This window comes from Falco rusticolus, chromosome 1 (assembly GCF_015220075.1).
Source record: "Falco rusticolus isolate bFalRus1 chromosome 1, bFalRus1.pri, whole genome shotgun sequence".
NCBI classification, from domain to species: Eukaryota; Metazoa; Chordata; class Aves; order Falconiformes; family Falconidae; genus Falco; species Falco rusticolus.
Genome location: NC_051187.1, coordinates 21,386,079 through 21,409,714, shown reverse-complemented (window position 1 = coordinate 21,409,714; position 23,636 = coordinate 21,386,079). Strand labels below are relative to the sequence as shown.

The 23,636-nt window shown below is 39.7% G+C and overlaps 1 protein-coding gene across 1 annotated transcript; it reads left to right on the top strand.

The window, feature by feature from the left end:
- Nucleotides 1-22,500, top strand: TAF15 (TATA-box binding protein associated factor 15). Its single transcript, XM_037375003.1, has 16 exons — nt 1-136; nt 4,153-4,189; nt 5,313-5,361; nt 5,560-5,650; nt 5,729-5,846; nt 8,578-8,861; nt 9,704-9,818; nt 16,637-16,671; nt 17,274-17,306; nt 17,887-17,996; nt 18,542-18,671; nt 19,921-20,010; nt 21,364-21,448; nt 21,538-21,623; nt 21,728-21,830; nt 22,129-22,500. The coding sequence occupies exons 1-16, from the start codon at nt 127-129 to the stop codon at nt 22,166-22,168; spliced, it is 1,416 nt and encodes a 471-aa protein (XP_037230900.1). The 5' UTR covers nt 1-126; the 3' UTR covers nt 22,169-22,500.
- The last annotated feature ends 1,136 nt before the right edge of the window (nt 22,501-23,636 follow it).

The following is a 23,636-nucleotide window of genomic DNA, read 5'->3' as shown; positions in this document are numbered from 1 at the left end:
CCGGGCCCCGCAGTCCGCGCGAGCTGCGGGTGCCTCAGTGTGCGCGCGGCTGGCGCGGCGCTCGGGTCTCTCGTTCTTTCTCTCTCTTCCCCGCTTCTTCCCTTAGCCCGGCCAGCGGCCGCCGCCATGGCTTCGGGTAGGTAATTCCAAACCCGGGAGGCTGAGGGAGGCGTCGGTGGAGGCTACCGCTTCCTGTCGTCAAGCGCGGGTGGTGGGCGCGGGAAGGTGGGCGAGCGCCATGTGGCGCAGGGGGAAAAGGCCGCGGCCATGTTACGGGGGAGGCGCGGCCCTTCCCCCCCTCACGCCGCTCCCCCCCTCCCTTTTCTCTCCGGTTACCGGCCACTCCGCGCTCCCTGCCGGCGGAGAGGGGGAGGGGAGCCACGCCCCCACCGATGGGCCCCTGTGGGGCACGCCCCCTTTCTCTTGAGCCCACGCCCCCTCCCCGGGGAGTGCCGGGCCTCTCGGTCCCGCCCCTTTCGGGCGGGGGCGTGGTCAGCTAGGACACGCCCCGTGTGTCGCAGTGGGCTGGGGGGCGTGGGGGCAGAATCCCATCGGGGTCGCCCGCTTGGATCCTGCATGGGGTGTAGGCCCCCCCACTCCGTGTGTGGGTTCCCCCCTTTGAGTTGGTGGGAGACGTGGACCCCATTTTGGTTCGTGCTCCCCTTCTTGGGTCACGGTCGTTCCCCCGTGTGGGCCCTGCCTTTGGGTTGTGTGTGCCCCCCTGGTGTGAGGTGCGGACCCACCTTTCAGTCATGCTGCTCCCCAGCGCGTGGTGTGTGTGCTCCTCCTTTGGGTCAACACCCCTGTGGAATGCAAACACCCCCTCCCTTGGGCTGTACCCTCCCTGCCCCCAACATGGGACCCACCTTTGTGTCCCAGTATCTTCTGCATCTGCTCTGCATTGTGTTCTAGCAGCCCCCCTCCCCTGCCGAGGGCCCCAGCACAGTGGAGGGAGTAGCTTCGTAAGCCCCTGCTGTGGGCTAAGAAATGCACTGGCTGTAATTCTTTCCCAATGGAAGCCTTTAGGAGAGCATGGAGACAGTATGTTTGCTGTCCCAGGTGACTTAACGCTGCCCAGATTCTCCTGGGGCTTCTGGGAGCATGTTGTGTTGCTGCTTCTTCATCCTATTTGAGCTGAAAATGTTTTGGTCCCACCTGCACTGATGCCCTGGGAAGCTGTGGGGTAGGTGTTGTACCCCAGAATGGGAGATGGAATTCCAGGGCTCTAAGTGCTACGTGGAGCAAGCCATGTTTAGTTAGGGCTGAGCCATTTTAGTATTGTCTTATGTTACATGTATGAATGATAGAGAATAAAAACAAAATAAAGCAAGATATATTAAAGGAACCCCTTAATGCAAGGCATAGTTCTTTACTGTGAGAAGAAAACATGTACTGTTTCTTTGTACAGTACCAAAAGTACTGTAAAATGAGTTCAGACCATGAATTCTTCTAAATATTATTAATAAAGTTTGGCAGTAAAACTAAAACCACTTTTGTCCCAGACCTCAAGTAAGTACTAGTCAAGCACCTGAGTGTCTCCTCTGTTTTTAACTCTGTGGTGATGCTCAAACAGGAGATTGTTTTTCTGTTGAGAATATTACGGAAGCAATACTGCTTCTTTATATGAATTAACTTTGTATGAGATGTACGCAGCAGATTCTTCTATCTTAAGGGGAATACGCTTCCTGAGCAGTGCACGCAGTGACTAGTCTTCCATGCCACACTGCATCCACAGGAAATTTTTCCATAAGCTTTTTAAACATTTGGAAAAAATGTCTGCGTATCCAGGAATTTCCAGAATAGGCTCTCTGTCGTTTCCAAAAATATTTAGACTCTTCTCCCTATTAAGCCCACCAAGGTAAGTTGATCAGAAGTCTGTAGGCTAAGAGGTCCAATAAAGAATGTAGAAAAACGCGTAAGTAAAGGAAACTCAGTTCTGAGTCTGCATATTCATATTTTACGGACTCCTTATCTCATTGCTTTCAACTTTTTCCAAAATTTTGTGGTTTGGCAGAAGTTCGTAAGGGAGAAGCTAAAGACTTTAAAAGCAGTCCTTCAATTTATAGCTAATTACATCCTTACTCAAGAACTCTTTCTGATACAACCGTTGATATTCTTTGCTTTAATTAGCAGCATTAATGACTTAGAAACTTTGGAGTTAAACTGTAGTTTAAAAATGTGGTTACCTATTTAGTAGTAATCTTTGAGATCATTTCAATGAAAATAATGTAAAAATTTGACCTTTGTCTCATTAAAAACAATAAAGACGCTTGAGTTGAGCTTTTTATGTTTTTTTTAATTGCTTTTTATTATGAAAAGGCAATGGAATATTTATGTAGCGGTGCAAAAGGAGGAGAATGTTTCACATGAGTGGAACTGCTTTACGGGATGTGTGAAACAAAATATTTTATCTCATCTTAGCTTTTGCTAAAGATTGCTCTTGCAGAGTATGAAATTTGATGCTTTGTGTTGCTTTGAGGAGATACTTTACCATTAAAAATGCTGCTTTGTGTCTGAATAGCTTAGATGGTATGCTCATCTTGGAAGCATATACGCATGTGTTTAAGTATATGTGTAAGTACTGGCAGGATTGGATTTAAAACCAGATGAAGGAAATATAGTGAACAGACTTTCAGCAATTTGATGAGTGTTTTGATTGGAAAATGGTTATAGTTGTTCATAGTTTATGACATTTACCCTGCATGGTGATTAATTCTTGGTTTCATTTTTTTAGTCAGCTCTAGGTATAGAGGTGAGAGAGAGAGCGTGGGGGAAAGACTGAAATCAGGGATGAAAACAGGGAAGTTCCTGATAGTTTTTATTAGACCACAGCACCACAATATTTTTACAGATTCTTGACATGATTTGAAAGGAACAGAGAAATTGCAGGGCTGTTACTCAGAGTGACAGTACTGGTGAGGCTGGGAGAGAAAGGAAAGTGTTTGGGTTTTGACAAGAAGGTGGGAATTCAAAGCAAAAATGTCAAGAGGAATTGGGACTCGTGCGTAGAAGGTGAGATCGTCAGAGTCCATGCAGTTACGGAGTTGGTAGGGTGTAGAGCAGCTGGTGGTGTGTGGGTATCTCTGAAGAGCTGAAGCCTGCTGATGACAATCTGGATTCTGAAGGGCCTGAGGTTGGTGGAGCAACGCGCGTGTTGTGTTCTGTGGGTCTGCATCCCTTACCTGCAGCAGGCTGGGGAAGTTAAAGCGGTAGGAATGTGTTTTCCCCTGCATAGTAAGAGCTTTTAACATGTCAAAATTAGCAGTAGACAAGGAAATCCATCATTGCGCAATTAGCAAGATAAAATAAAAACTAAATCAGTAAAGACAAAGCCACCTTATTTAAGAACTGAATTCCAGCCAGCAGGTAGTGTTTTTCTTAACGTTGATAGCTTTTACAAATTAGGTGCTGTACTTTAAATAAAAGTCAAACTATTACAGTGAAATATTTTTCTTTCAACTTGAGGTCATACTTTGAAATCTGTATTCTTCCAATGTGTTTCAAGAATAAATTTCCTTGATAACTGATGGTTACATTAAATGGAAATAATATTCATAATACCTGCCTGGATGACTTGTGTAAATTAATTTATTCTTGCATGGTTTGAGCTATCTGTAATGTTCCTCCTTTTCCAGTATGAGAGAAGGGAAGTGTTGTGGTTCCTCCATCTGTGATTTTACATCTAATTCTGCCTTGTCTGTGCCCTTTTACGGGGCACAGCTTTCTTATGGCATCTTAAAAAGGGGTTCAGTAGGACTGACCTACTTAGCTTTGCCTGATTAATTAAGCTGCTGCATTCTGTTCATTGATGGTGGTGCTGTATTCGATAGCCATTAAAGGGGTTGTACAGTTCTGAATATTTGAAGAGGTGCCTTGAAAATGGAATGCAGGGCCTTCAAAAAAGGAAATTCAAAGTGGCTATACCTGTGTTGTGTCCCCTGTGCCCCGCATGTCTGTGCTCCGGTTCTCCCAGTCTTAGCATTTTCGGTATTGTTAATAAGGAGGAAGCTGTCTCATTCCACAGGGAAAATAGTTGTGTTATCCAGTGTACTTGAACCTTTCTCCCTTTCCCCAAATTTCTTCCTCTTGTAGTAAGCAGAGGAATAAATTGTGAATTGGAAGTTCTCAATATGACTCTACTTCTTTTTCTAGATTCTGGAAGCTACAGTCAGTCCGGGGGCCAGCAGAGGTATGTGTGGGTTTTCTTGCTGTTAGCGGTTGTATCTGCAAAATAAAAGGCCATTTAGTATTCCCAGCATGATGTTAGAATCTTTGGGCATGATAAGAGTGTTTATGTTGAGTTGTGGGTGCAGAAAGCTTGCTGCCCTGGGCCTTTATTAAACTATCTTACAAAACAGGAAAAAAAATTTATATTCCTGAAGAGAAGACAATAAGCAGGTTTAAATTGGAGTGACATCTTTTAAAATAGTAAGAACTTTTGAAATGTCGTGAATATAGAGAAATATTTTTCATGTGACTGCCTTAAGCTTGTTGCTAAGATTTTAGTCAAAGGTTATACAAAGGTAAAGATGACAGTCCATATAGATGTAAAATTTTATTTTTCCATTTTATTTTCCTGTTGGAGGGAAGATTTTATTAAAACCCTCTGATAACTGTTCATAATTGTGAAATTTAAGAGCCAGTTCATAAAATGCTGTGAGTTTTAGGGAGGGTGTTTTGTTAAATCAGTGAAATAAAAGTTTTTTTATGGATGTATGAAAATCACAGCTAGTACTGACTCTGCTGCTGAAAGTTATGAGGTTCTATGCATATAGCACTGCATGAGCTTGAGTTTATATCTGAGTCTGATGTGAGTTTCAGCACATGGCTCTTCTGTCAGTTCACTAAGTTTTAAAGTGGCAGAGTAACGAGTAAGTATAACCTAAAGCTGGTGCAGTATTTGATGGTGATGTTATTGTTGAATAGTCCAACAAATACCAAATTGACAGTAATAGATTAAAATTAACTTTGTAAAAATATGCTGAAAAACTTCAGATGCCTTGGTTTCACATGATAGCATTTTCTGTGATTCTGAAGAATCTGTCAAACTACAGTGAGCCCAACTTTCATGTACTTTAAATTATTACTTGAAACGACAGAACTTAAAATAAGCTTTTTCTGGCTTCTGACAGTCAGCTATAGTAACCATTAATTTATTGCTGCAGTTCTGATATGCCTGCAGCTGCAGTACTCGGATTAAACACCTATTCTGGATTGAAAAGAAACTTAAAATAACACAAAAAATACCTTTAACTTCCCAATCCATGTGGTGGGCATTGTAAGCATTTACTAAATGCATTTTTCTCTTACAGCTATTCTTCCTATGGCAATCAGAGCAGTCAAAATTATGGACAAACACAGGTAAGCTGGAAAAAAACGTTGTGTCTTTCAAAACGGATGTTCTTGAGTGAAAATAATTGTTCCTGGTTGACTGTATCTGGGCCAGGAGGAAGTCCATTCTCAGCTGCGCTTGACATTTGCAGTCATGTCTGGCGAAGGAAAGCTGCAATTACCTGCTGTGGAAGTTACACTTATTTGAGTACGTTTTTGAAATTACAGGGATATTCTGGTTATGGGCAGAGTGGAGACAGTTCCTCCTACGGACAGAACTATGGAAGCTATCATGGGAACTATGGACAAAATCAAACAGGTTTGGCTAGCTTGTTATATTCATTGGCAGTAATTAAAAGGTGAATATTTACTAAAAATTTTCTTCCTCAATTTCCAGGTTATGGACAAGATTCCCAGGGATACGATGATGAATCCAGTTATGAAAATCAGAATCAGAGCTCATACAACCAGCAATCTTATGGCAGTCAGGGGCAGCAGAAAGGGTCATCTAGAGGGTAAGGAAGCAGAGATTAACGGTATCTGTTTAAAGTACTGCCTAGTAGCTGTACGTTCTTAACTAATAGCTAAACAAATTTCCTGCTATCATTGCTAAAAAAGGACCAACGTAAGAAAATCCATGTTCTTCAGACATTTTTAATGCCTGAAAGAACAGGAGGTAAAGGAGGAATAATATTTCTTTATATGATAGATGCAGTTTTGAAGTCAGGCTGTGCGAGGAGATAAACTTTAGAAAGTCTTTGGATAGTGACTACAGTAATGAAGGGTGCACTTAGTAGAGAATATTTTGATGAGGGAAAAGATGTATTGAGTACTCCAATCACATTCTTTTGTATAAACTTACACTACTCTTTTATTAACTTCAAATAAGCTGTTAGCAAGGAAGTTCTTAGCTGTCCTTAGACTTGCAGACTTATCTGAGAGTGCCTTTATTTGGTGAAAGAAGAAGAAAGAACTGAGAAATGTCTTAAGAAATTTTTTTTTTTCCTAACTAAGTAGGGTTCTCAAAACATTGTATTTTTGTATCCTTATCAATAACTTAAATGCACGTATGCATACTGCACTCTGGTTTGGTACTTCATGCTGTTGCAAATGTATTTTACTTGTTAAGTGATCTACTCAAATTGGTTTCAGGAGGATTAATCATGCAACTTTGAAAGTATGTTGGAAAATGCAACCCAACTTCCCATAACAACTTAGAAGGCCACTTGGTGCTAGAATACCTTCATTATCTAGTTTACAAGCTTTGTGCGTACACCCCAAGGTTACTGCTGACATTAGATCTTCATCGAGGATCCTGTGACCTCTTCAAAATACACTGTCCTGTACTAAACATCTTTCTGTGTCCAAGGTCCAAATATTGTTGTATTTTTTTGCAAGCTGATAAAATATTCTGGATTTCAGCAAGCCTGTACTTGGTTTCTCTTTTCGTAGCCATTACTACAAAACATCTTAATATAAACAAGCAAAGTCTTTTATCTGTCAGCAGTAGGTGCCGTGACTCAGAGTGTCCTTTTCACATCCCTTATGAAGGCCAGTACATGGTTAAGTTTTGCTTTGCTTTGTTTTCTGAGCATTTTTAAGAGCTGTACAAAGGAACAGGACTAGGCAGTAATGTAGTTCTTAACTCTGTAGACATCCAGTGGGAAAAAAAAAATGCAGTAGAGCATAGATTGTCCAACAAGCTGGTTTTGATTTAGACAATGTAAAAAAAGACATTGGAGGGAAACTTCTCCATGTGTGATTGTAACGAGTAAGGGGAGACAGACATTAAATGATAGCAGCTTTGAAGAGGATGGCCACAAAATTGTAGCTCTTGCATCTTAGGGGGAGGCAGGAAGGAAAACGAGCAAACAGTGGATGTTCTCAATGATGCTGTCTTCATTGATGATGATGCAAAGGCTAAAGTGGAGCTTATTTTTTTTAAGTGAAGATATTAACAAAAAATCTTTGCAAGCTCTTTGTCTCTTGGATTAATTACCTTCAAGCTAAGGTCTAGGTTAGAACTGAGAGCGAGCAGATCAGATGGTATTTACACTATTGGGATATTTTGAGATTGGTTGGACCCAAGTGACTTTACATCTTAGAGTGCTTTGAAAAGCTGGTGGAAACTTTCTGTAGGCTCTTAGATTTGTTTGTTTTTCTGAGACATTTTGGCTAGCAAGTCAGACTGCCAAAGACTGGAGCCTGGCAAATGTTAGTGCCTCATCTTTTGAAAAACGGTGGAAGCAGGGAGGAGGAAGAGAAGAGAGAGGGTGGCAGAGGTCAGTGATTAATTTCAGTTACTGAAAATACAATACAGTTGAGTCACAGTTAAGTACCTGGGGGAAAACAAAGGTATGAGTAACAGCCAGTGTTTCCTGGATGCAATTTCTTTCTCATAAATCTGTATAATGTCTTGCTGTGAAAGAGTAACCCAACTGGAACTAGTCTCTGGTGTATCTAGATTTCCAAAATACTGTTGTTTCTACCTTGGATACTGATGTAGCCTAGGGAAATACAGCTTAGGTGAGATTTTCTTGTGGTTGTTACAAAGTTGTTATTAGCCAGAGAAGAGTTAAAACTCCCTCTTCAAATGTATCGCTACATTATGTTGGGAGTATCTTAGATGCCATATTGGTCGATGTTTCTGATGAAAGTGGGTGGGATAGTATATGTAGATGGCACTAAAGTGAGAAGAACTGCAAGTATGTTAGAGGACATCACAAGAGTTAGAAAAGTTCTTGGCCAGATGGTAGAACCCAGGAAAATATAGGTTGCAATTCAGTGGAAGGAAAAGTTTTGGGAATTTTTTTTTTTGTAGGGGGCAAATATCAGCAGCACAATACAACACGAGCAGCAGGTATCTTCCCTGCAATTCTGTAGAGAAGGGTTTGCCATTTAGCAGGACACGGACTAGCCATCAGCTGATGTCATGCTCCTGGGGAGAAGGGGGAAGGCAGGCGTACTGAGATACGTAAAGGGAGTGATGCTCTTAAATCACATTTACAGTGGAAACTGAGGGTATCTTGAAAGCAATGGTAACTTACAGTTTTCTGCCTTGCTTTTATAGGAAGCCATATATATCCCAACAGAGATGAAACAGAGTATTTTCATATCTGTATAACAGAAATGATTGGGAGGTAACTGTGACTAGGAAATTTTAGCAATGTCGTGAATTTTCAGCCATTATTTTGCTCTCTATTTTGTGAACATTTGGCTATTAATACAAATTCTGTTTATTTTAAGTGGAAGAGGCTCTTATGAACAAAAATCAAACTATGGTCAGCACCAAAGCTCTTATGACCAGCAGTCAAGCTATGGACAAAACCAAGACTCTTATGACCAGCAGTCAAGCTCATATGACCAGCAGTCGGGCTATGGCCACCAGGGCTCATATGACCAGCAGTCGGGCTATGGCCACCAGAGCTCGTATGACCAAAAGTCAGGCTATAACCAGCACCAAAGCTCATATGGCCATTCTCAGCAATCCTACCAGTCTCAGAAGGGAAGCTATAGCCACAACAGCCAAGGTAAAATTCACAGGTTGAATTGAATATTGGCTAATAAGATTGAGCAGAAGCACTGTGAAATGGTTGGATTGTCTTTCACAGACAGTTGATTTGATGAATAGTTAAAGCTTTTTTTCCATGTTTATATTCTTGGGGAATGTTTTATTTGTTAAGACTTATCAAAACATTATGCCAAGATGAAAAAGTTTGGGGCCCCAAAACTGTTGCATTTGCGTTTGTTGGAGACAGCCTTGCAGAGTCCATGTCCCTGAATTCTGCAAATTCTGGATGGAATTTTCTTCGTAAGCTATTTTGAATACTCTTCCTGCATGAGGGCGACACATCTTGATCAGTCATGAAGAGCTTTTGCACTTCACATTCCAGCTTTACGCTGTGTAGGTGAATTCTGAGATAGAAGGGAATGAGAAGTTTAAGATCAACCCTTTTTTGCAGTAACTTCACACCAGTGGCACAACCCACTCTCTTTATCCTTGTTCTGTCTTCAGTGATGTCTCTTGCAAACTGGGAAGGCTATGTGGAAGTAGGATGAAAAGTGTATTTTAGATAATGTGTTTAATGTTTGGAAAATTGAGTGTAATTAAAGTACAGAGTGTTTACATTCTGAGATACCTCGTGGCCCTGGAAGCCAAGTGAGATAACTGGAACAAAATCAAACTTTGCTCACTGTCTTTGTGGCATAGATAATGTAAGAGAGATTTAGGAGTTGATGCTTTCCAGATTTAAATGGCAGGCTTGGGGGGAGGAGGGGGGACACATAAAAATTGTATGGTGGGAATTTTCACTGCACTGCAGTTTGAACTACAACTTCCTCATGTTTTATTTTGCTTTACTCGTTCCTCCAGATGATCGTCGTGAAAAGAGTAGGTATGGAGAAGATAATAGAGGATATGGCGGGTCACAGGGAGGAGGTAGAGGGGGATATGACATGGATGGAAGAGGTCATATGTCTGGATATAGGTAAGTGATCTCATTCCAGTGCCTGCAGTTCCTTACCCTGGTTTCTTATTATTTAGCTGTTTTAAATTTTTGTTTACTATATGTCTATTCCTAATGTGGTTCAGATTTAGATTTCCAATAATGGAAATTTTCTAAAATTAAACCTTTCTGCACTGCACAGAAATGCATTCTGCCTAGGAAAAGCTTTTAGGTTCAGTTAGATTGAGACCAAGCATTTGATTGCTGTGACACACAGCTGCATTTTATTTACACGAGTTGCAATACAAAATGTGCCTGAGCCCATCCCTTGAAATAAGATATTTTAAAACCTGTAAAAAATTGTTTTCAGTGACAAAGAAACCAACAGCCAGGGATTGAGAAAGTTTTAAAAATTCATAGTTAAGGTATTTAGCAGGGAAGTATTTTGACTTTACAGTGACAGATCATCACACTAAGGTTGGCTAATTATCTTTCTGCTTCCTAAATAATTTGGGAATAATTTAGTAATAACAGTACTTGTTCTTTACTGGTTTTTGCCATTTTAAACTTCTAGTAAAATACTGGTTTTATTATTGGTTCAGCTGTCAGTCTAAACACACTTATTTTAGGTAGATTTTAAATACTAACAATACTGTTACCCCTTCTGCCATTGCCTTAGGCCCTGTTCCTGTTAAGACAAATTATGCACGTATTGAATTTTGCAGGTGATTTCATGCATAGGTCTGAGAGATTGGGACTTTTGCTTTAAATCCTATTGAGTTAGGCCTGATGACATTATTTATTAATAAGCTATCACAGCTGGCTACCTTGGATATAGTTCTGTGAAATGGTTGGGGGTGTAGGGTGCTCATTGGTGCAGGGTAAGAACGTTGAAGCTTCCAGTGAGTTTTGAGGTGCTGCTTGTCAGCAGCGCTTGCCCTTTAACAGGCTGAACGTTCTGGGGTACTGCTAGAACTCCAGATGAAAAACTCTATAATTATACAATGCTGTTTGTTTGAACTGATTTAAATTAAATAAAATGATCTAACGATATGTTAATACTGTTATCTTTTAAAACATTTCTTTCTAAACTGTATTTAAAATTTGCCTGTTTCTAAGGTCATCCCAAATTATACCTTATGGCTTGCTGTTTTGATGACGTAGGTGGACCCTATCTCTCTTAATTAGGTGTGGTTAGTTATTTTATATTAGTTTGCTGGGGTTTTATATAATAGAAACCTAACTAGCAAAGTCACTTCTAAGTTAATTTTGAGTTAAAACTGAACAATTTTTTTTAAAACCAGCTTTGCTGTGTGGATGAGGGTTTTCCATATTCCTGTGGTAAAATCTGGGGTTTTAAAAACATTTGTTTATAGATGAGCCCTTTCCAATAAGAGGAATGAATGTGAGCTTCAAAAAACTGACTTTTGGTTGATCTTATCACTTTGAAACAAACTTCTGTCTTTGCAAGATAAAGCAAGATAAATTAATGTCTGTGAAAATAAAGCCTCTTCCCATATTTTTCCAAAATGTAAGAAAAATTCTGTTCTCACATCCATGTAGATAATAGTACTTCAGTGGACTCAAAAGCCAAGACAAGGAAAAAAGTGCAGGTGACTGGAGAAGTGGGAGAAAAGACAGCAAAGTGGGAAGGCATTGATTAGGAAGTCTGCTTTTATTAAGTGATGCAGTCTTTAATGCCGTTTGCAGTGAAATTTTTCTGGAACTACAGTGTCATGTATGTTTGTTCAGTCTGTTTGCATAATTGTGATGGAGGATGCTGCTTCTGACATACCTATTTTACCAAAGTCATGCTTATTAGAAAGGTGTAAAAAGATAAATTAAATAACAAACTGTATAGTCAAGGGGAAAATAACTTCTAGTAATGTAATAAATTGTGTTTAGTCCTGTAAAAATGTGGGGGTTTAGGGTAGTGTTTTGGGTTTATTTCCTTGGGTTTCTCTTTCTGTTATTATTTTCTTCCCTTCCCTAAAAGCAGCTTTTGTAGGAATGTCAAGTCTATCTCCAGTCACTAGTTACCATTTTGTTTTTTACTTCGATCACATTTTAATGTTTAACATTAAATGATGGAGATTCCATAGCCATCAGGAAATAATCTTACCTATGCAGATACTTGTACTGCTGTAATAATGTAGGCTTTGACTTTTATAGTGGTTAGAAAATGTGTAAATTATCAACACCCAAAAAAAATTGTTCCTTGACATTACAAAAAAAGTTAATAGCTAACTTGAGATCATAGCGAATGAATCTCTTGTGTTAGCTGGTAATAAAAATGTCGTCTCGACTGGCATTTGAATGCAGAGAGAACTTGTTGCAGCTTATTGTTTGTGGGCAAGAGCTTTACCAGTCATTAGTGTTCTTACAGCTGTATCCTAACCTACTCTGTAGTGCTGGGCCATCAGCGCATCCTCTTTACAAGCATCATCACTGACTCGCTGCTGTCCTTGCGATACAGTCACTTTGGCTGCAACATCAGTTCTGTCTCAAGATTCTCGGAGTTGCATTGGCCTGTGTAAACCTTATCCTGCACCTAAGACCTCTCGGAGCAGACTGCAAGTGCAAAAAATTATTCCGGAATACTTGGGGCAAAATCAAATGAGCTTTTTTTTTAATTTTGAGAGCTTTCATTTCTTTGAATAACCTATTACAAAAGTACTTCAAAACATAGTTGGTAATGCTCAGGGATAAATTGTTATTCTGAAAACCAGAATGACTTGAATACATACTGGAATGAATGCTTTCAGCACTCATTTTTCTTTTGTGCCTGTGCAAAGTCACGCAGCTCTGAGAAGAAAATATCTTTAGAAATTACGGTTCAGGTTCCCTAGCTGATGTTATTATGGTAGAGAACAATTATTTTTATATGCATCAGATGTTCATTTTTTAATCTTAGTAATTTAGGGTTTCAAATTTGTTCTTCAGATACATTTTTAATGGTCTTGAATTCCATCTTTTGGGATTTTAGTAGAATTTTTCCCTCCTTTCATATTGAAACCTCAAAAATTGATGATTTCACTAATTTGTGTGCTGGCTCAGAAGCAATTTTTTTTTTATTTTTTTTTTTTTTATTTTAAGCCCATAGTGGAATAGTCTCATGTTTGAGCTCTTTTGATTAGAAAGCAGGTACACCAGGTCTTGAGAATCCAGAGTTTTACTCTTAAGTTACTCTTCCAAGTTTCCTTGTAGAATTAGTCCTTTTGTTAAGAGTCCTCATCTGAAAAAGAAGGAATTAATTGCTTAATATGATTGTGGAGCCATATTGTTTTGGTTAAACACGTGAATGGGAAATACCGTAGGAACACAAAGCAGGTTTGTTTTCTTTCACCTTGGGGAAGGCCATTCAGCAGTCGGGTGGGCATACCTGTGACACTGCCCTTCTTGTAGTGTCTGGAGATGAAGTGGGAGCAGTTTTGCCTTTGAATCTGCTTGTGCATTCTGTGTTGGTGGAACTATATAGGTGCAGTTTAGAAAAGGATTTACCATTGCGTTAGGATTTGTCATAAAAATCCTAACTTTGCTCAGCACAGGTGGTTACCCCCCGCCTTGTGCCGATTTGATGCTGATGTAAATCAAAGTTACCTCTGCAGCTTAATTGCTATTACAAGTGGGAATTAGCTCATTGTGATATAAAGGAACTACAGCTTGGTGCAAATGTGTTTTACAACAGTGCCACAGTTTGTGTTCAGAGTTAATATTTTAACTTGTAATATATATATGCTAGAGCTTAACCTTATATAGACTTTGGAAAAACATGAACAGAGGTGATAAATATAGGCAGAAAAAAGCGCCATCTGTCAGTGACTTTATCGGTGCACTAAGCATTCCTTTCTCGTTTGTAAAAATACATTCTTATGTATAACTCCCACACGCTTGGTGAGACAGATACATGTTGGAGGCTGAAATTTGGTTCCTGGATTCTTAGTGCTGCTTCTGCCAACGTTGGATAGCTTTTTAAAAATACCTTTCTTGTATCTGTAGTGGTGAGCTCTTCCTGTAGCTGTGGTTTAAATTAAAGCTGAAGTAAGCAATGTTCAGGTGGACTCCATTTACAGTCAAGTAGGTGATGTTTAAATATATGACTTGAGTATAGGAGAAAAGAACATCTGATGACGTTTCTTTCATAGCAGTAAGTTTTTGTCACTATGAATGGTGCCTCGGATCCATTCTGGCTGCTTGCAGTTCAGTCTCTATTTTATTGGTTTTGTGGGTGGCATTGCTGGATTTTAGGTACCTGTTCATGATTCTAACATAGGAAGCTAATACTCCAAACTCCATCTGGTCACCCATCTATTTGGTCTGCATGCAAGACTGGTAAAGGAGTAGAATGTGAAAACACTGTGGGAATTAATTCAGTTATTGAAATTGAGACTTGAATTTTGGGTGTCAGTGAGGGGTAGACCTGAGACTGTGGCATCAGCTGCTTGCAACCAGTTTTTGGTTTTGACTTGCTGCCGCATGTCTGCACGCCTCCTGGGGATCTTGGGTAGCTTTGCCCAGCAATCTCAGGAAGGTAATACATTGCAGCTTTATAAATCACGTATGAAATGTGACTTAAAAATGGAGGAATTCATCTATCGTCGACGTATCTGTCACTGAATTGATGCAGATTTTTGTTGGGTTGATCATGTGAGACTGGGCGGAAGGTAACATGCTGAAGTGTAGTTGGGCAGAAACACATTTCTACAGACATTCATTAAAAATCATGGATTGTACTTGCTAGTATGGGGCACAGAATTACTATATCACAGACTTAGGCATTTGACTATGACTTCCTTTACATTTTATATATCCAGCTCTATCACTTCTCAGAATTGTGGTGCGCACGATTTTTTTACCCCAGTATCTTAGCGAAGTCCTCACTCACTTTCTGTAAAATCCTAGCGGTGTTGATCACAAAATTACTTTTTGTATGTTTTTTGATTGTTGGGTTTTTCTGATTTGTCTTTGCTACTATATACTTTGAAATTGGAAAACATAGATGTTCTGGATAATGCTGTCCTGATGAATTGGGACCATTACCTAGGGTCAGGAAACTTCGATAATGTTTCCATGTCTGATGTATTCAATCTTATCCTAGAAGAGCAGGCATCCTGCTGGAAACTATTGTGTCATAATGAAGGGTGGTTTCTTTTTTTTTAGCTGAAGTGAATTGGAGGTGGCAGAAAGGTATTTACACTAAATCTTATGATCACCATTGCACTTGTGTCATCAGTCCTTGAAAATAGCCAGCCTTGAATAAAGACCAGCTCTGGTGCATGTAACATTCATTCATTTTACCTCTTTAATGAGCAGAATGTATTGCTTGTGAGTAAATGCCACTGCAATTTAGCATTTGGATTTTTTTTCTGTGGAGAAGCAGTTTAAAATCTGCAGCAAAAATTTATTCTAAGAAAAAGTCCCAGTAGAAGTGATAGTCTCTCATGACAAATATCTAATGCTCCTTATGCATACTGTGATGAAATGTCACTCTCCCTTCAAAGAATGTCTCTCAATCCAGTTTTGGTAATGCTTATTGAAACCTTATCTTGTTTTTTTGTTTGTCCCTCACTTATGGCAGATTTTCTCTCATAAATATTAAGGAAGTACCTTCCATTCATGACTTTGCATTTGCTGTAGCAGAAGACAGATATACAGAGTGCAGAAGAAGTTGCTCCCTGATTTAATTTCATTGCCTTTTTCTGGGGTGCTTCTGTCCCGTGTTTGGACTCTGATGTGTTGATAGATAGGTTGAACTAAATCCTGGAGTGACTTCTGGTTGTAAAGCGCATTGGTGAAGGGTCTACTCATGCACAACAGTTCCAGAGTCTGGAGGTAGCCCTCTCTATCAGGGTTTGAACTTACACTGCCTTTATCTTAGCTGCTGAGTGTGAAAGCTGTCAGGATTAGGTGAACCTGCTTAATTTTCAGGTGGCAGCTGCATCCCCCGCGCAGAGGGCAAGCAGGCAGTTGTACGTGGCAGTATGGGACACTCCTTGTGACATGTGGTTATTGACTGTCTAAAAAAATCCAGTGGTTGTGTTTTTCCTGAAGGCTTTGAACATTGATTATATTGTGTTCATAACATGGATGCAATTAAAAATGCTGATGTGAAAAATCCTACAAGTACGAACATTTACGTTGAAAAGAGCGAGGGTTTATTTTCATGCACATAATTGGCAGCGTAACATCCTGTTTAAAATCCCCTTCTAACCTTTGAAAGTTGATGTGTGTCATCTCTTAACTTGGTCTACATTTTGTGCCACAGGTTTCAGAATGAATGAAATAAAACTTCACGGCCTCTGCTTTTGAAGCTCACATACACACACCTTCTCTGTAATGTCAAGTGCTAATAGTACAGTAGGTCCCCACAGGCCCTTTCTCAGAGAATGGCTGATAATGCTAATTTGTCCCCAGTATATAAATGCTTAACAATGGAGGTTAATTAACTTCAGCTCTCCTTCCTTCTAGGAAAGTAGCAATTATTCCAAAGGAGCAATTAAATCTACAATTAAAGCCCATTAACCTTCATTAAAATAATGCTTCTATTTTAAAACCCAGTTTTTAGTAGCAGTCATTTTGGCTTATGGGATGGGAGAAAGTATTGAAATAACAACATGTGTATGGGTTAGTTTAAAATACTCTTCAGGGCTTCTCTTCTCCAGTGCAGCACCCTGTGAGATTATTCACTTTCATGTAATTTAATCTTTGAACGTGAATGAGTAGTGAGGAGAACGTAGAGATGGTGCTTTAGCTGCCAGACAGTAACTCTCAACTTGTGATCAGTTAACTGTAGATTGAGCCTTGGGCTCAGCACATAGAGACTTAAGGAAGAAATCATTTCTTCAATTTTTCCTCTGCAGTGGTGGTGACCGTGGTGGCTTCAAAAATTACGGTGGTAAGTGCCGAGTATCCAAAAATGTTTCAGTGGAAATTCTTTATAAATCTAAAAGCCACCAATATCTTGTTACTATCTAGTAGAAACGTTATAGAGTTTTGGTGAGGCTGGTGTGTTCATGAGTTTTTAATAGCCAAACTTTTAGCAATAAACTGGATTTCTACTTTGTCAAATTGCATGAAAGAATTTGTGGAGACAGTGACGTTCACCGGATATTTTTTTCTTTTCTGTTTTTAATTTTTATTACAAATACTACTTAGGTACTAGAGGTAAAAAAAAAAAAAAAAAAAAAAGGAAATGGTAAACTGCTTGGTGATCTGACAACCAGCATTTTCAAGATAACACCAGCATAGCATCAGTGTGGCAACTGCCACATGCTGCAAGTTAAAGAACACGTTAACGTCCTACAGACATCTTCTGTTGAACGTTTTAATCTAAATATTCTCTAAATCTCTGTTAATGTTTTAGATCTTAGATGCCTTGCATACATACTTTAAATATTTTCTTGTCTCTAAAAAAGTCACTTGAAAATGTTTTGCTAAAAATAGTCTTTTTTTCTTTTTTTTTCTTTTTTTTTTTTTTAAAAAAAACTTGTTTCATAGGTCAGAGGGATTATGGACCGAGATCAGATGCTGGTAAGAAGACAAGCAGTGGGTGGGAGTGTATTGTAGCTTTTAGGTCATGGCTTTTAAAATGCATTTTTTGAAAGATGGATGTGGCTGCAATTCCCATGGCTCAAAATAAATTTAGCTAAAGCTTGTCTTTCTTGAAAGAAATATTTTTTATTAAAGTGCATGCAAATTTGTGGATGTTTTTTTCATGCAGCAAATAAGAATTTGCTGATAAACTTTGAACCTGCTTGAGCAAAGCAACTGCTTTCACTGCTGTAACACTTCTGAGAAACTCGTGTTATTTAAAACATACGCTGCTTTGGTGGGTTTGGATGTCTGAGCTGCATGGACAAGTTGAGTGTGTGGTAGACGGCTGGTCAGCTGTTGAATGTATTCCATCTCTAATGTACCGCAGCATCTGAAGGTGCTGTGCATGCTTTTTTGAAGTTGATGGTGTTAATTTCAAAATTATGGTCTGTGCTCAACTTTTTGTTTTATGCAAGATGTCTTTGGGATTTACGGGTCTGCTCCTGGGCTTGAGCTTAAAATGTGCCTCCTGTTGTTACCACAAAACGCATGGTAAATGTAGCTTACTCTTCCATAGATTCAGAGTCTGACAACTCTGATAACAACACTATCTTTGTGCAAGGACTTGGAGAGGATGTTTCAACAGATCAAGTGGCAGACTATTTCAAACAAATTGGCATTATAAAGGTATGTGAAATGAGGAATCATTGGTAAGACGGAAGAGAACTTGCCGAGCTAGTGTATTGGAAGTGTACTGGTATCATTCAAGGCAGATGCTTGCTCTGACTCCCCAGCATTTGTAGATAATATTTTTATCTGGGTTCCCAGATGACAGATCATTTGTAATCTGGCAGCGCTAGCACCTTTTTTCTAGTGATATCTAGATTGCTTCATATCTCTTCTTTAGTCTTTATAACCCTTAACACTGACACTCTATCTGTTGTACCACCCTCATACTTCAGCAAGTATGCTTCTGTGTTCTATGGCTTTTTTTCTGTTTCTGCAATTCTAAATTAGGGCTTCTGCACCTGACCTCATTTTTTGTTAAAACTGGGCCCATCATTACCTCATGGAGTAGAGCCAGGCATTATCCTTCGGTCAAAAGCATCTGTTTCTGCAGGCTAGCTCTGAGAGAATCTTCTTTCTGATGATACTTAGCCGTTAACAGTTTATGCTTTGAATTGACTTTACCGGTATTTCCCCTATGCCAAGCGTACAACCTTTCTTTTCAGACCAACAAAAAGACTGGCAAACCTATGATAAATCTTTATACAGATAAGGATACTGGCAAACCAAAGGGAGAAGCAACGGTATCTTTTGATGACCCTCCTTCTGCTAAAGCAGCGATTGACTGGTTTGACGGTGGGTGCAAGTACCTGTTCTTTTGGTTATTTATGAATTTTAACAAGCAGTGGAAAAGGCAAATTAATAACCTTACGGGGAAGCCCATGCTGCTTTTTGTATGGCTTTTGTTTTTTGGTTTGTCTTTTTTCACACACACCCCCACACCATGGTATCTTGTATGTGTCTACTGGTTTTCTGTCATTTGACCAAAATGTCATTGAGACCAAAAATGTGTAATCAAACTGTGTTAGGGTTTGCTGCTGTACCTCGGTCATCCCTACACAAAGTGTAAGAGGTGGGGTTCATGTCTTGAACATAACTTCTTGTTCAGACCCATATTGCCGTAATCTGTGTTAGCAGCCAGAGGGATTTCCTACAGTGTTAGTATTGATATTATTGGTGTTGTAGTAACATTTTTAGGGTTTGGCAGTGGTTGTGGCAATCTTGTGCCAGGTGCTTTCTTCTTCACTGCGTATATACAAGGTTTATAAATCAGTGGGTTCAGTGGAGAAAGAAAGCAGATCCTAGAAATACATTGATCTAAAAGTTTTTGAACTTGCTGCAGCAAACAGTGATACTCTTGCAGCAGTAAACTTGAGCTGGAGCAGAAAGTGCCTGCTCCTGTGACCTTGTATATTTGCAGAACTTTGGTAATATTGGGCAGAAACAAAAGGACGCACTCTGCATCTGCTATGAAATGGTAGTGTGTAAAAAATCTGGCATGGCGTGCTATTTGGTTTGTATTTTGCTAATAAAATACAAGTGACTTGTTGAGGAGCAACATGCAAATATGACTCCATTAGGCACACATGCGGTCCTGTTTGTTCTGTGATGAACCTTGTAGCTATGAAGAACTGAGACTTTATACGTAAAAAGTTCATGTTTTTCACTTGAGAGTATTTGATTTTTTTGCTGGCTGTTGAATTGTACCAAAGCCTTGTTGCCTGGCTTGGGGGTAGAACAGAGTTCTAACATCTGAACTATTTATCCATTAGTGTGGCCAAAAATCTTTTAAATGTTTTTATGTGTCTAGTTTAATTGCAATTTTCAGATTGCATTTAAACTAAGAGAAATATCTGTGGGTTTATGGAGAACCGAGCAAACAGATCAGCATTTGCTATGTCACATTTGGACCAGTGCTTTCAAAAATAAGAGGCTTACTGCAGCCTCCCTGTGTCTTAAGAGCTTTTTGTTCAGTCTGTTCTTCTGAACTTGCTGGTGTGTTGTTGGGAGCTGTATAGATCTTTCTCTTACTCTTTTTCCACAGGAAAAGAATTCAATGGCAATGTTATCAAAGTCTCTTTTGCAACTAGGCGGCCTGAATTCATGAGAGGAGGTGGAGGTGGCGGACGTCGAGGTGGGACTAAAATCTGTAGAATCCTTGTTTTTGCGTAGTTAGATGTTTTTTAACAGTTACCAGTTTATAAAAGAGAAGTTGACTTTGAAGCAGTGATTCGTCAAAGTATATGGGCCTTTGGAATTCTGCCATGAAAGAGAGTAATAAGGATTGAACCAAGTTAAGTAAACTGAAATCTGTAATCTCCTTTGCACAGCACAGAATTTATGCTTTCCTTTTGAACTGGAAAGTTTCCAGATCGTGTCTGAGCATTGTGTTTAAAGAGGTAGCATAACAATGATGTTGAGGCTGTACAGGTTCCACATGGATAGGTGTGAATTCTCAGTATTTGTTTATTACCTCAAAGCCTCGAGATACTCTGATATTTCCAGATGGTATCAAGCAGGGTAAATTATTCAACAGCTACTGAGTTAGAGCAGCAGTTGGATGTCTGACTCCTTTAATTAAAAAGATGTTAAATGTCCCTGATTCTTTGCATAATACAGTTTTGTCCGTAATCTGCTGGATATTAATTACCGTTTTACAGGAAGCATGCTTTGTGCCGTGACTGTCAACAAATTCTAGTTCTTAAACCAGGCAGTTTTGTAGGCTGATAAAGTGTTTCTTCAAAAACTTTAAACTTCAATTGGTATAAAAGTTCTTAATCTTTGAAGTAGAAAGCAAGAACTGCATTGTCCCTGTGCTTGTCAGATGTATTCTGGCATTAATCCAGACATTATTTTTTTTTTTGTTAAATTTTTGTTCTGTGACATAAGTCTGGCCATATGTGATATCGTTAAATCTGTATGAAATTTTATTAATTGCACATACTGGGTTTATATTTATCCATTGGCAATTCAAGCAGATCAAGTTTCCTTTTACTGCTCAAAAAGAATTTCTAAAAAACTTATGGTGGAGCAAATTTTTCTGGCCACCATGTGCTATCCTTGCTTCTTACTTTCCCCCATCTGCCCAAGTTATAAATCTGTCCGTACAAACATGTGTATTTCAGCTATGCAGATACATTAACTTCAAGATATCAAATGCTGTTGAGATTTGGCGGTGGCTGAACCTTCTGTTGTCATTTGCCCAAGTCTTCTAGCTAGCAGTTAATCAGCTAGGAAATGCTGAATTCTGTGGTGGTATGATTTTATTTATTTATTTTTTTTGTCATTGGCACTACCTGCTTCTTTCAGGGTTCCTAATACGGTTTCAGAGGCTTGCCTAGTGGGGATATATTTACATTAAACACTTCATCCTTCCACCTGAAAAGTCTGTCTGTCACTTGGGTTCTGAAGCTGGTGACACTCCTTTAATAATTGTTTCTCTTAAACACTTCCCCACCTTTTATTCTTATTCTAATTTTGTCTACAGGTTCACGAGGTGGATATGGAAGAGGTGGGGGCTTCCAGGGTAGAAGTGGGGAACCCAAAAATGGTGATTGGGTTTGTCCTAACCCGTAAGTGTCATCTTAATCGGGCAGTGGGGTTTCATGTATGCTCTCTGAGTTTCTTAGCAGCTTAGTCTGGGAATCCTTGTCTCTTCTAGGGCCTGTGGTAATATGAACTTCGCTCGCAGGAATTCCTGCAACCAGTGTGGTGAGCCCAGACCAGAAGATTCACGTCCATCAGGAGGTGTGTAAAAACACCTGCATCTCTTCTGAAGTGTTACAATTGTTAATGTCATTTGCAGCTTTTTGAAAAACCTGGCTGACGTATCGGTTTATGTTTTCCTCCAGATTTTCGTGGGAGAGGTGGCTATGGAGGAGAAAGAGGCTATCGAGGACGTGGTGGCAGAGGTGGAGATCGGGGAGGTGGCTATGGTGGTAAAATGGGAGGAAGGTAAGCAATTGCTTTGTCCTTGCTTGATTGTGGAGCATACGGACTGTGGAATTGATAGGAATTGTGGGAAAGGCGGTGTTTATCTGTGCACACACAACTGTGCTGTGAAAATATTAACTACTGATAGCTCGTTCCGGAGAAAATAAGTCAGTTTGCTTGTTGAGTGTGGTTTGTGAGCATTTTTGGATAAGGCTATGTAAACATAGAATACGCAGAAGTTGGCGTAGGGATGTTTGACTGAAGGGACTGTTTATTATTTGCTTAAGGGATTCCTTATAACTTCTTGTTTCTCTTTCAGAAACGATTTCAGAAATGATCAACGCAACAGACCATACTGAAGACCACTGTGAATGTTTTGTTTGTCTTCTTGATACGTTTGATAGTGAAATTGCCAGAGTTTTGCCTGCCGCTTCACCCATGGCCTCTTTGGATAGTGGGATTGAGTGAAACTAGATTTTTATTTTGGTGGGAGGGACTGGGGTGGTTTGGGAGGATTTTTTTTAAGCAAGACATTGAAATTTAATCTTGATTTCAACATTCTCCTCTTTTCTTCCCCCACCCGTACCTTTTCAACAGGCCCTAAGGAGGAAAAGGACAAACTGTAAAATATTGCCAAAAGATGAAGTGTTTTGTAATACAACAATAAATGCTGATTGTTTTATTTGTGAAATCTTGCTGTTTCACAATTACTTCAGTTGCGTGCATTTCCTTACATAGATCATACCACATGAAGACAGGAAATGAGTAGTAAATTAACTAAAAAGTTTGAAATTGCACTGCTGCTTTGACCCTAGCTATGTGCATTTGCTAAAACCTGCAGTTAAGTCAGTGGTAAGCCTACTTGCTATCTGTGCCCTCTGTCCCAGACTTGCAGACTTGTCCCCTGCTCCTTTCTTACTTCCTTCAGAGACCGAAGTCCTGTGTTGCCTGCACTTCTTGCTACACATGCTTTGGTGTGCCCAGCAACCTTCCTGAGGAGCAGGCAGATGGCAGTGTGTTCTCGTGCTGCCGAGGATCATATTGTGGCCAGGCCAGGCCAGCTCAAAAACCAAGGTGGGATGGCTTTAAAAAAAAAAGTAATTTGCTATAGATTGCTGTACCTTTTAATTGCTGCTTTTGACATGTGAGTGATGGTGAACAGGCGGTGTGTGCACCTGTTTAATCTTTGCGATAAGGTGCAGGTGAGGTTCAGTAGACACATTGTAAGTATTTGGGATTCAGCACTGCAGCCAAGGTTTGAAGGCTTGGGGTTAATTAGCGTTTGGGGTTGATTATCACTCCTTGGACTAGGTCACTGCACACTGCGGAGGTCAGTTGGGAATCTGTGAGAAGCCACAGTCAGCTTGTGTATGGTGCTACCACTTTATCACAAGCTTTTAAGAGAGAACATCTGTTTTTCCAGTACTCCAGAGGGCAAAATACTATAAATGCAAGTTCTCAGGGTCTGTAGTTGCAATCTTGATAAATGGGTGTACAGCTGCGCTATATCAATGGTCTCTCACAAAAAAAATGAACAGAAATAGCAGAAATAGCTTTTGTTAATGTTTGCATGCCAGCTCCCTAGCTTGGTGTACATGCGTGGTCATGGCAGGTTCAAATCAGCAACTACCCATAGCTTGTAAGTTTTTGGTTTGTTGTTATTACAACTACACTGTACCTTTTGAAGGTTTCTCCTGGAAGGCGTGGAAACTGGCACTGCACTGTCAAAAAAGGCATTTGTCGCAAATTGCAGACAGCTTGTTCCTCTTAAAACAGTGGAATTTGTGTATATGTGTATTAGTGACACTATAAAATTTAATGTATGGG

What these genes read in the sequence shown, in the direction of transcription:
- TAF15 (XM_037375003.1), top strand. An exon ending in CAGAAAGGGTCATCTAGAGG is followed by an intron (nt 5,847 to 8,577) that starts GTAAGGAAGCAG and finishes GTTTATTTTAAG; the next exon opens with TGGAAGAGGCTCTTATGAAC. An exon ending in AGATTCACGTCCATCAGGAG is followed by an intron (nt 21,624 to 21,727) that starts GTGTGTAAAAAC and finishes GTTTTCCTCCAG; the next exon opens with ATTTTCGTGGGAGAGGTGGC.